This window comes from Ictidomys tridecemlineatus, chromosome 4 (genome assembly GCF_052094955.1).
Source record: "Ictidomys tridecemlineatus isolate mIctTri1 chromosome 4, mIctTri1.hap1, whole genome shotgun sequence".
NCBI classification, from domain to species: Eukaryota; Metazoa; Chordata; class Mammalia; order Rodentia; family Sciuridae; genus Ictidomys; species Ictidomys tridecemlineatus.
In genome coordinates this window covers 178,187,993-178,200,704 of record NC_135480.1, presented here as the reverse complement: position 1 = coordinate 178,200,704, position 12,712 = coordinate 178,187,993, and the positions used below count along the sequence as shown (strand labels likewise).

Sequence of the window (12,712 nt, the reverse complement as noted above, 5' to 3'; positions counted from 1 at the left end):
AGGCAGCTGCTTAACTCCTCCAGGGCACTGGCTCTAAAAGTCCCCTCGCCGCCCTCCCCGAGTACAACAGCTGTGTGGAGGGAGCATGAACCACACCATGCTGTTGCCACTGAGCAGCTATTTAGTCCCGTAAAAATAAAATAATGTGGGGCTGAGGTTGTGGCTCAGCGGTAGAGTGCTTGCCTAGCTTGTGCAAAGCCCTGGGTTGGATCCTCAGCACCACATAAAAATGAATAAATAGAATAAGGATAAAAAAATAAATAAAATAATCTGCTATTGCTGTTAGAAATGGTAGGGTTTTTTTCACTTTACAGTTTTCATAATATTTCATCAAATTAGAAGTTGTCATTTAACAAGAGCTAACTATCTGCCAGGCATTGACCCAACACATGACCCCGCCTTATCTCATTTAATCCTCCCAATGACCCTAGGAGGTAGGAAGGTAGGATTATTCCCCTTTTGTAGGGGCTGAAGCTAAGGTGGGAGCCAAGGTGGACACCAGGAAGATCATCGCTCAATATTGTGTGGTCACTAGGTGCTGAAGAGGGATTTAAGCCCTCACAGTGTGGCCCAGCACCAGTGTCTACACAGGTAAACATGAAACAATCCCAGAGGAAAAGACAAAGGAAATGGAGGTGAGCACCTACTGTGTGGGGGCTACTACATGAGCACCTACTATGTGCTGGTAGGTACATGAGGTTCTGTCCTTCACATGACCTTGTTTATTCCTCACCACAGCTCCCTGAGTTAGGTGTGGTGGACACACACAGGTGCCATGACTGGATCAAGGCAAAGGTCACCTCAGACCTAGCAGCCCGGAGCTCAGTGCCTACTTGACTTCTGGCTAGCATGGACACCGCAGCTTGTCCCCTAAGGCTTCTCCCCATGACTTTTAGCTGAGCACATGACCAGCAGGATAAAGGCGACATTTCCCAGCCTCCCTTGCAGCTTGGTGTGGCCAGGCAGCCACCTTCTGCTCTGTGGGACGTGGGGGAACTTCCAGGCAGTGCGCTGAGAGAGAGGGTGTTCCCTCTGCCCCTTCAGACCCCGGGGGCTGAGCAGAGTGAGTAGGGGGTGAGGAGCCAAGGAGAAGGTGGGAACCTGGAGCAGCACCAAGCCTGAACCCCATGCTAGACTGCATCAGATTTGGGGTGTGCGAGGGAGAGCTATTTCTACCTTGTGTGAATCACTGTTATTTTGAGTCTCGTGATGACAGCCCAACACACATGCCAATTAGAACGTATACATGCCAGCTCTGAAGTCAGACGGGCTAGACACAGCACCTGCTGGGGCCCAGGCCCAACAATCAGGGACTGCTAACCCTCATGGGGAGTCCAGGGAGGAGAGTGTGGCTTGAAACAGGCTCCAACCTCTAAGCCCAGGATTCCACCTTCGCTGAGACCTTGACATTTCCCCACGATTATGCTCAGCTGCTTTCATTGCAGCCAGTCACCCAAGAGTCCTGCCAAGTCAAGGCTGGGGTGCACAGGGGCCGCAGAAGCCCCTCCCTGCTCCCAGATTCTCTGTTGCCTGGATCCACCCCCGCCATTGGCCATTCTCCACACAGCAGGCTCCTCAGACTGACCTGGACTTTCCTGTCCCCCTAAAACCCACTGGTGGCTCCCTGCTGGGCACACCTTTAAGTCTGAATGCCTTCGGGTGACCTCCAAGGCCCTACCTGATGTGGCCTACCCTCCTGCAACCTCTCCTCCCATGTCACCTCCCATGCTCACTCTAGCTGCTCCTGCTCTAGCTGTTTCTGGGCCAGGCCTGCTGTCTCTGAGGTCTTCAATAGGCACAGGGGACGCAGGAAGCCTATCCACCCCTCCTTTGTCACAATCTCACCGCCACCACTGCCACGGCAGGCCAGACCCTTCCGGAAGCCCGCGTGGGGGCTTACCTCGATCGCTGTAGTCATCCACCAGGATAACTTCTTCTAGCAGGATGTCCGGGGATGTCTCGAGGACACTGTAAACTGTCCGAAGGAGTGTTGACCAGGCTTCATTATAAAACGCTATGACAACGGATGTCCTGGGCAAGTTTTCATAGTCATATGTCTTCTCTTTGCATCTGCAAAGAACAAAATCCAACTTTAGGAATCAAGAGCGCAGCCCAGGCTGGTTTGGGGAATGCGGTGATTCAGGGGACACAGGACATGTCTCTGAGCTTCCCTCTGGGGAATGGGAAATAATCTGGAGGATCACCCACAGCTCACCATGAGCCACAAGGAATCCCAGGAGATGCTAAGAAAGCTTCTCACCATGACACCCAGCAACCTTGGCCTGTGGGATACTGTTTTCAAGTTGGAAAGCAATTTACAGATCTGAGCAACATACAAACCAGGCAGAACCAGAAGGGAACCAGACTCACTTCTCCCCTGACCCCACAGCTCTCCTATCTGTCCACGATGCTCCAATCCCACTGCCAGGCCTTTGCTCAGCCTGTTCCCTTGGCCTGGGATTCCCTTCCCTTCCTCTCTACCTGGCAAACTCCCTGTCCTTCCAGAGCAGCTCGGCCCTATTCTCTGGGAACCCTGTCCCTGTTGGGGCAGATGCTGGGCCCTGTGCTCCGCCAGCACCCAGCTCCTCTCCGCTCCATGTGCCGCTCACAGTATTGCTGCTTGCATGCCGTGCCCCTCCCTACCTTCGCCAGCCCCCAGCAGTGACCGTGTGTCACATGTGCGCAAATGAGAATCGTGGTCAGAACACACGGACATCCCGGGAAGGGCTCTGCAGAGGGCACAACTACCTCCCCAGGGTCCAAGCCCTCCCACTGCACCCTGATTGGCAGTCATGGGAACCAATGAGCTCCTTCTTTGTGGGGTAGTCTCTGCTGTCACTCTGCACTGAAGGTTCCCTGATTGACACAACTCTATCCTCAGAATGACAGACAACAAACTCCCAGTGCCACAGGACTGACCAAGGGCAGTGTTGGCAATTACCAGCCGGAAGTGCCTGATGGCAAGGTAGGGAGACACCATGGGTCACCAGAAGAACCAGGGTTTAAAATATGGGGGTTGGCAGAGGGATCAGCAAGGTATGGAGAAGGGGATCAATGCTGAAGGCCAGCTGGGCTACCTGGGCAGCTAAGGCAAGACCTCACTGGACAAGCTGAGGACAAGAGAGGAGGAGATGCAGAGCTAAAGGGGACAAGGTGTGACGCTAATGTCTGCTGACTGTGCTACATGCCAGGCACTGCACCAGGGTACCTGTATCTGAACCAGTCGGTCACCAAGTACTTCCCCATCACCTACCACGTGTCAAGATCCCAGCTCTCATGGAGCTTACCTTCAGGGGGACATTCTGGTGTCATGAAGGCAGAGGGCATCTAGCCAGAGGGAGCTAGGTCCTCGAACACCATGGAAACATTAAATAGCGTGGACCCAGAGGAAGGCTTTGTGCTCCACATAAGGGAAGTCTGGTCCCCACTCAAGGTGAGAAGAATTCAGCTCCATCTTTTGGAAGGAAGGAGATTGAAGAATCTGTAGACATGTTTAAAACCACCACTCAAGAAGGCAGCAGAGACATGTGACTTCCAGGAGTGGGTCAGAAGATATCAATGTTTCCTTCTTGTTCCTTCAGTGGAATGTTCCATTCATTCTGGGGAAAGCCAGCTGCCATGTTGTGAGGACACTCAAGCAGCTAAGTGGAGGAACTGATGGGCATGGAACCAGGGCTTCCTGCCAATACCCAGGACAAACTTTCCAGCCATGTGAGTAGGCAGAACCTGTGGTCCCAGTCAAGCCTTCAGATGATAAAACACGCAGGCACCATTTGGCTGTGACCTCCTAAGAGACTCCAAGCCAGTTCCACCCAGTCCAAATCCCTGGCCCATGGAAACTATATGGGATAATAAATGCTTATTGTTGTTTTAAGTCATTAAGCTTTGTGATAATACACACCTTTAAATAAAACACAAGAAACTATCGGAGAGATTCAAACTGAGACATTTAATAAACCAATGGTGCTATCTATTCTCTTTAAAATTCTCAATGCCATAAGAGATAAAGGCTGAGGAACTGTTTCAGTCTAAAGGAGACCAAAGAGACATAATAACATCGGGGTCACACCTGATTCTCACTTTGAAAAACAGAAAGCTGCTATAAAAGTTGGAACCTCTGGGTCAGATTAATTCCAATAACTCAGGAGGCTGAGGCAGAAGGATAGCAAGTTAAAGGCCAGTCTCAGCAGCTTAGCAAGACCCTGTCTCAAAATAAAATAAAAAGGGCTGGGAATACAGCTCAGTGGTAGAAGGCTTACCTAAATGCACAAGGTCCTGGGTTTAATCCCCAAGACCTCAAAGAAAAAAATTTGGAACCTGATATTATATAACTTTCCTGACTTTGACAACTACATCATGGTATCATGAGAGATTGTCCTTGTTCCTGGAAAAGACATGCCAAAGAAATAATAAGTGAGGGTTGTCATCTTTGCAACTTACGCCCAAATGAGTACAGTATGTTAGTAGACATGTTGGAAGAGAAAAATTATAACAATGATAAGTGAATCTAGGTGAAGAATTTGCAGGACTTCATTGTGCAACTCTTGTTAATTTTTCCAATAATGAATTTTTCAAAATTAAAAGCTTAATATAAAAATAAAGAAAAAAGTTGGAGCACTGCAAAAAGCATACCCAAGCTCTACGTCAATTCTGGCCTATAGATCGGTACCTCAACCTTAGTGGCCCTTACAAAGCTCTCCTTAATCTCATTCTTTCCTGAATCTACCAAAACACTCCCCTCCTCCATACACATGTTATAGCAAGTGGAAAACATGTATGGATGTTCAAAAACGTTAACAAGTATATCTGGATTATTAAGACCCTGGGTACTCGATAAGATGCACAGAATATCTGTGTAGTGCCAAGGTGCAGCACACAAGGCGCCTTGCAGTGAATTAATTGCTTACTGCTACAGTCTGGATCTAGACTGGCCTCCCAAGGCCCATGTGTTAAAGGCTTCATCCCTAGCTTGGTGCTGAGAGGTGATGGAGCCTTTAAAAGTTGGGGCCTAATGGAAGGTTTTGGGTCACTGAGACAGCACTCTCAAAGAAGCTTGTGGGGCCCAGTCTCTTCATCTTTCATTTCCAGTCATGAGGTAAGGAGTTTGCTCTGCCACATGTGCCACCACAGGCCTGAAGCAATGGAGCCAATCGATCTTGGACTAAACTGTGAGCCAAAATAAACCTTTTCTTTTTGTAAGTTTATTTATGTCAAGTTATTTGTTACAGCAATGGAAAGCTGCTTAATACATTGTATGGAAAAAAATGTTTTGTGAAATCTAAGGATGTTTTCTAATCTTTATAAAAAAGATACAGATAAAACTTAGTTTTGAGGGTTGGGGTTGTGGCTCAGTGGTACAGCGCTCGTGAGGCCCTGGGTTTGATCCTCAGCACCACATAAAAATAAATAAAATAAGGATATCATATCCAACTACAACTAAAAAATAAATATTAAAAAAATAATGCAGATTCTTAAAAAAAAAACTTAGTTTTGATCATGCTCAGGTTCAAAGAGAAATGGGTGAAAAGAAAGATAGTGAAGTGAGGTTCTACAAGTAAAGTTTATTCAATGTCAAGAACTGTCCTTTAGTCTGATATTGCATCTTTACTCTTTTGGATTAAAATTTATTTCTTCTCAGCTTGGACAAATAAAAGTCAAAACTGTACGTCAGCTCTCTTCAGTTTTTTGCTTGGGTTTTCACTGCTTACTGAAAATCAAAGATGCAATGCCACCATCCTAGAATGTCTAGCTGGACTCTGTGTCACCCAAATCACAAGCAGGTTGGGTGCCAACTTGGCAGTACATATCTAGATCTACAAAATGTTCCTCTTCTCTTGGATCTGGTATCACTATATTTTAGAATGTCTTGCCGAAGGAAACAATCTGATATCGAGTAGGTTCATTGTTTAAAAAAAAATTCTTTATAACATGATTTATAACAGCAAGAAGCTGCAAGCAGTCTCAGTGTCCAGCAGGAAAGAAGCAGAGATAGGGCTGCATGAAGAAATGCTATATATCCATCAAAAATGACTTTTTCAGGGCTTGCCTAGCATGCATGAGGCACTGGGTTCAATCCTCAGCACTACATAAAAATAAAAAGCAAATAAAATAAAGGCATTCTGTCCATCTACAACTACAAAAATTTTTTAAAGACTTTTTCAGAGATTATTTAATGATAAAAGAAAAAGATTGCAGCTTGGGAGGCTGAGGTGGGAGGCTGAGGTAGGAGGATCACGAGTTCAAAGACAGCCTCTGCAAAAGCAAGGAGCTAAACAACTCAGTGAGACCCAGTCTCTAAATAAAATAGAAAATAGGGCTGGGGATGTGGTTTTGTGGTTGAGTGCTCCTGAGTTCAATCCCTGGTCCTCCTCCCCACAAAAAAGAAAATTATGACATTATGTTAAATCAAAAGAGTAAGGGGGTGCTGGGGTTGTAGCTCAGAAGTGAAGTGCCTACCTTGCACGTGTGAGGCACTGGGTTAGGTCCTCAGCACCACATAAATAAATAAAATAAAAAGCACTGGGGCTGGGGATGTGGCTCAAGCGGCAGCATGCTCGCCTGACATGTGTGCGGCCCAGGTTCGATCCTCAGCACCAAACAAAGATATTGTGTCTGCCGAAAACTAAAAAATCAATATAAAAAATAAAATAAAAAGCATTGAGTCCATCTACAACGAAAAAATTAAAATTGCTCAAGCACTTAAAAAAAAATCAGGGTGCAGGTCTGTAAATAGCCCATTCTATAAACAATGGGTGCATGTGTGTGCACTCACATAAAAACAATAAACAGTAGAAGACCAAGGCCAAAATGTCATCAATGGTGATTTCTGAAAAGTGGCATGACCACTGGTTCTTACTTAATTCTTTTCTTTTTCTGCATTCTAAAGTTGTTCTACAATAAACATGTACTGTTTTTATAATCACACAGAAAGTTTATTTGTTAAAAGCTAAGTTATTTTTTGTCAAATGTCTTCATTGAGCAGTAATTTAATACTCTGCTCTTTCCTTTTTCCTTGGCTGGGTATAGTTTCTGAGTCTTTCTCTAAAACATCTCCTGAGAGGCTGAGGATGTGGCTCAGGGTGGAGTGCCAGCCAAGCATGCCCCAGGCCCCAGGTTCAACCCCCACTACCAAGACATAAATAAGTAAATAAATAAATAAGTAAAAGCAAAACATCCCCTAAAGCCAATCACCATTACAAATGTCTCCAAACTTGCTTTCAGAAGGAAAAGGCTTTTTCTGTTTCCTGACTGATAGAAGCTGCATTTTGGTAAAAAGCTGTGCATCCATCCATGAGACAGGGATAGCCAGGCATCACGCGAGGGTTCTGCTTTTGCCTTGAGACAAGAGGAAGCTCGGAGCTGAATTCCATGTGAAATCATAAGCCATTCTGTCACTGTCTCTGGTATTACTGCGTCTCCAGATCGTTTATCTTTACATTAAGGTTATCACATAACTGTCTTCTATAAAAATAACATCCTCTGCAGAACAGGCCGGAGAGAGCTAACAGTGCATTTTACCTGCCCTGAATCCTTTCTCCTTTCTTCATGACGCTGCACCTTGATTTCTTTCAGGAATCGGGCCTCCTGACTCTCAAGTCTATGTGGTTTCAGTAGGCTGGACAGACACCAATGCATGATCTTGCGCGCGCGCACACACACACACACACACACACACACACACACACACACACACACAAACACACACACACTCCTACCTCAAACCTGTTCGATCAATATTTTCCAGCTGAGAGCATTTGTATCCTTGAATCCAAGGCACAGCATAACATAAACCTGCCTCTGACCCTCGTCTTTTTCTGGGCTAGAAGCTAGTATTCTTTTCTTTATATTTCATTGGGTGTTTAGTTACTGACAACCAAAAGAATCCTGACTAATATATATTATCCTATCTATTAGTCAGGATTCTTTTGGTTGACAGTGACTTATCCGTATTTTTTTAAAAGTGAATAGAGGATTTTAGGCAAAAGATCAGAAATAGATAATAGAACTGCTAAATTAGTAGTGAAGAAAATGGAATGAGATGGAGGGAAGCCCCATCAACTCAAAAAGGGACAAGGAAAACGAGAGAGAAAGACATTAAGAAGAGCATAACAAATAGCATAAACTAAGCTGGCATCCAAAGATATCTGAAAGCACAATAAATATAAATGGACATAAATTATCTAGTTAAAAGTCAAAGACTGTCAGTATAGAACTTTTTTTTTATGACAACACAAAGTAGAGCAACATTTTTTTCAAAAACAAGTAGATGGATAGAGGGGAAGAACAGGGAAGGGAAAAGTTATAATGAAAACGCTGACCAAAACTGAACAGGTTCTATGGATCTAAGGTACTGACTCAGAGAAAGCAAGCCGCTCTGATATCACGGGATGCGTCTACTAAGAATTAACAAAACACCCTGCGGTTTACATCCTCATGGGGGAAGCAAAAGTAACGTCCATACCATGTGAGATGTCTTACAAAGATAATTTTGTTAGGAGAACAGACAAGCAGGCTAACTCTCTGCAGAAAGAGAAATCCTGTCCAAGTCCCTCCTGCCGATTCCAGCAGGACACTTGGTTTTGCTGAATGACCTATGTAGAGCGACTCTGAGACTCTTTTTCATCCCAAATCTCAATCCCTGATCTCAGGCACACATCCACAGTTGTAACATTAACAAGATTAAAATCAGAGCAAACAGTCAAGAACCACAAAGCAATTACATGCGTTCCTGGCCAATGGTGCACAGAAGAGAACACTGGTGTTCACATACGTTGTGCTCCTGGAGATGCACAGGGTGAAAAGCACAGCTACAGGCCCACTGCCTCTCTACTTGTTCTTTGGCTACATGGGTCAGAGTGCTATGGGCAATGGCACTATCTCAGTGATCATCTCAATGCTCCTGTATTTTATGAAATAAATTTAGGTACAACATCATTTATAATCCCTTGCTTGTGGCCTACTTCCTGAGTGACGGGGTTGTTACCACTAGTTTCAATGGCACTTGATTTATTATTAATCCCTGTTCCTTCTAACTTTCGTATTGCCCATGCCAGCCAAAGCACCACCCTGAATCTTCCAAGTCAGAAATCCACAGACACTAGATCAGCAGCTTTCGACCTCGCTGCACATCACATGCAGCCTAAATTCTGATTTAATTGTTCCAGTCAAGTTTCCTGGCATCAATGTCTTTAAAAAGTTCCCCCAGCTATCTGGCATCCACTTTGGTTTGCTATCATCTCAGAGCATAAGTTCCCCCTCCTCACTAGGATCAAATGAGAGGATATTTGTGACAGCGGTACAAACCCCATATTTACTACATGATCGTTCAAGGAGTCCATCATTATCCTCTCAAGTCAGTACTGTGACAGATAGAAATAAAACTGGGCTCTAATCCAAAGGCATGTGAATGATCAGATCCTACATGGGTCTTACAGAAGTATAGCCAACCTCCAAGATATCTCTTTCTTGGTCTGGCCCCATCCAAGGGGACAGACACACTGAATTGCAAATTGATTGATGATTTTTTTCTTTTTGCTTCTTTATATATACTAAAATTTCTAGAGCGAATATTGACATTAAAATTAAACAGATAAATAATTGTCCTTACCGAAAAAGGGGAAAATAGACAAAAGATCTGGATTGCAGGCCAGCTCGGACCTGCTTTGTGACCTTGGGGGTATGGCTTTTCCTTTGGTTTGACTGGATGTCCCCTTAGGACCCTCTCTCCTCTGACATCCAAGGATCTCACCCCTGCACTGTTAACTAATAATCTGCCATGCTAGTTTCTCAGGCTTAACAGCAACACTCTGAGCAGCTTCTCACTATTTCATTGACTGGAGTCTACTCTTATCTGTGGTCTCATTTTCAGTTAGCCAGTCAACCACAGTCCAAATATATTAAATGAAAAATCCCAGAAATAAGCAATTCATGTTTCCAACTGCATGCATGCCCTTCTGAGCACCATGATGAAAACCCATTCCACCTGGAACATGAATCATCTTTTTCTCCAGTGCATCCACATTGTATATACTACCCACCCGTTAGTCACTTAGCAGCCATCTCCATTACAGTTCTTGGGTATCACAGTGCTTAGTATATAGGTTCACTGTTATCCTCAGTTCCAGGCATTTACTGAGCATCTGGGAATCTACCCCTGAGAATAAGTGAGGAATTAATATATAATAAAAGTGAGACTTTATTCAAGGCCCTGAACCTAGTGACCACTCAGAAACTGCCTCAAAGTCTGGCCCAGCTAAGACTCAGACAACTCAAGTCCACCCCTCTCTTAGGCTAGGTGAGAATAAGGAAACAGGTTCTGCAGCAGGAATTACAGGCAGGGACACTCACACGCCCATCATGCTGGGTTTGGATTAACTTCCCAGGGTCAATACAACAGCAGGATCTATTCACCAATCCTGAACTCACAGGGCAGCTGCATCACCATGGAGACAGGACACCATAAGCCCCACAGGTCATCCACATTCACAACCAACCTTAAACAATAAAGGAAGTTGGACCCAGACAAGAAAAACTTTATGATCAGTTTCCGGATAATTCTCAAAAGCAACCTCCTGAGTATGTTCTAAGCAATACGGAAAGGAGGAAAAAATTATGAATGAGTACACAGTGTGTTCCCAGGTGTTAATCTTATTAAGTTCAAGGTTATGTTCTTTCTGCCCACTTTTATGTACTGACTTTTATGAGTTTCCTCTTTTGCAGATGGGGAAACTGAGGCTCTGAGAGCCTAAATAACTTGTCTAAGATCACAGAGCTGGTAAGCAAAAGAAGCCAGGATTTTATCTCACAGGTGCCAGGGTTAAACCCTGGGTGTGACCCGAAAGTTTCCCCTTCACCTGGTTTCTGTGAGCACCTTTGGGGTTTCAAGGAGCTAAGCATGTATTAAGCAGCTTTGACAAAGGAGGGGAGCAGCTATCAAGTCCAAGAGCATTTTACTCAAAAACAACAACAAAATCAACATTAAAAAATGACTCCAGCAGAAGCAGGGGGCTAGGTGTAAGCAGATTCTGAAAAACAGGGAGGACATGAAATTCAAGCCCATCAAAACTGCCTGAGGTCAGCACAGTGCCAAGAGGGCCCTAGGGTCACAGTCCCCCAGGGCTAGTTCCCCCATCTTCCAGCTAAGAGGGTCACCTACCCTCTCTGCCTGTTTTCCAGACTGCCCCCTCTGGTTCCAACAGGAAATCTCCAGGGCCCTCTTTCAGTAAAGTCTGAAAGGAGGAGTTCAAGTGGGAACTGGAAGATCCTTGAGGACTCAAAGTACAGAGGCCAAGTGGCGGCAGCCCCCTGGCTTTCCTCCTTCGTGTTCTCTTGCCTCCCTCCCCCACTTATAAAGGGGCACAACTAGCTGGGTCAGCGGCTCCAACAGGAACTAGGCCTCTGATCACACTGGCCACACCGCACCACCCACAAGATCAAGCAAGGGTTGGACCAAGGCCAAAGGTGCCCTTCCCATCAAGCGCTCCTTTCCACCTGCCTACACCCGAAGCTCATGAGTCCAACTCCCAAGGAGAGGGAAGGAGGCTTTCAGGCTCCGTCTTTCAGCCACTTTCACCTCCCCTGCCGTGTTCCTCTCTCCAGATTCTTGTGGGTGAGACCCACAGGAATGAATGGAGCCAGGCTTGCCCCAGGAGCGGCTACGTGTGCAGAGGTGCGGCCATCCTTCGGGGCCGAGCTGTACTCACCTTAAACCTGTCCGCTTAACCCCGATCCCCACCCTTTGCAGAGCAGAATGACAACTTTCCAGGAGCAGGGAGCCAAGGCACCAGCTAATAACAGACTCGTCAATTTCTGAGACTTTCCCACGTCCGTGTCTTTCAATTTCCCGCCTAACCGCACCCCATCTGACTCCTTCCACTGCCTTCCGTCTAGGACGACTCGATAGGACGCGCGCCGGTTCCCGCAGCCACTTCCCAGGTTCCGCATCTGCGGCCCGCTGGACTCACAGCGGGTTCCAGCGCTCGGGCAGGCGGCGGTGCAGCGAGATGCGGTCGCTGAGGTAGGTGTTGATCTGGTGCAGCCGCACGCTCTCCTCCTGCAGCCGCAGCTCTTCGCCCTCCAGCTGCAACCGCACCGCCTCGCCCCGCGCGCCCAGCGCGTCATCAGGCACCGGCGGCCGCGGCAGCACCGGTTCGCGCCGCCCCGTGCGCGGGATGCGCTGGGGTCTCAGCTGGGTGTCCTTGGCCCCGGCTCCAGCCGTGGGCCCACGTCGTTCCCGCAGTTTCCAGCCCAGCCCGGCCAATGCTAGCAACACCAGCACAGCCAGCAGCGCCTCCCGGCCGCGCCGCAGCCCCCGCGGGCAGCGCCGCCGCGCTGCGCGCCCCAACATGCGCCTGCCAGCTGCGGCCAGCGGTCGGCGCGCCCCGAGCCGGCGGCCGGAGGCCGGACCCGGATCCCGGAACCGCGAGCCGCCCCGCCCCTGGCCCGCCCCAGGCCCGTCCCACCTGCGCACCGCCCCTTCCCGGCGGCAGCCAATGCTGCACCCCCACCTGAATGGGCCCCCACGTGGGCGGACTTGGGCTTCCTTCTCCCGCTGGGGTGCGTAATTAGGGTTGTCGCCCAAGAAGACCTAGCTTTGCTCTCCTCAGTCGCAAAGCGCTGAAGATTTTACTGCCCTTATCTCATCTGCTCTTTACACTATTCATTTAAGAGGGTCACCCGGATTGTCAACTCCATTTTACAGATGAGGAGGACA

General features: G+C 47.2%; 1 protein-coding gene across 1 annotated transcript in view; it reads right to left on the bottom strand.

The window, feature by feature from the left end:
- The window catches only part of Galnt12 (polypeptide N-acetylgalactosaminyltransferase 12), a 30,850-nt gene extending 18,439 nt beyond the window's left edge, over positions 1-12,411 (bottom strand). Inside the window, exons 1-2 of the mRNA XM_005326313.5 lie at positions 11,964-12,411; positions 1,901-2,070 (exon numbers count right to left, since the gene is read on the bottom strand). Of these exons, the coding sequence (XP_005326370.1) occupies positions 1,901-2,070; positions 11,964-12,346 (553 nt within the window). The 5' untranslated portion in view covers positions 12,347-12,411. The remainder of the gene's footprint in view (positions 1-1,900; positions 2,071-11,963) is intronic.
- Between the last annotated feature and the right edge of the window lie 301 nt (positions 12,412-12,712).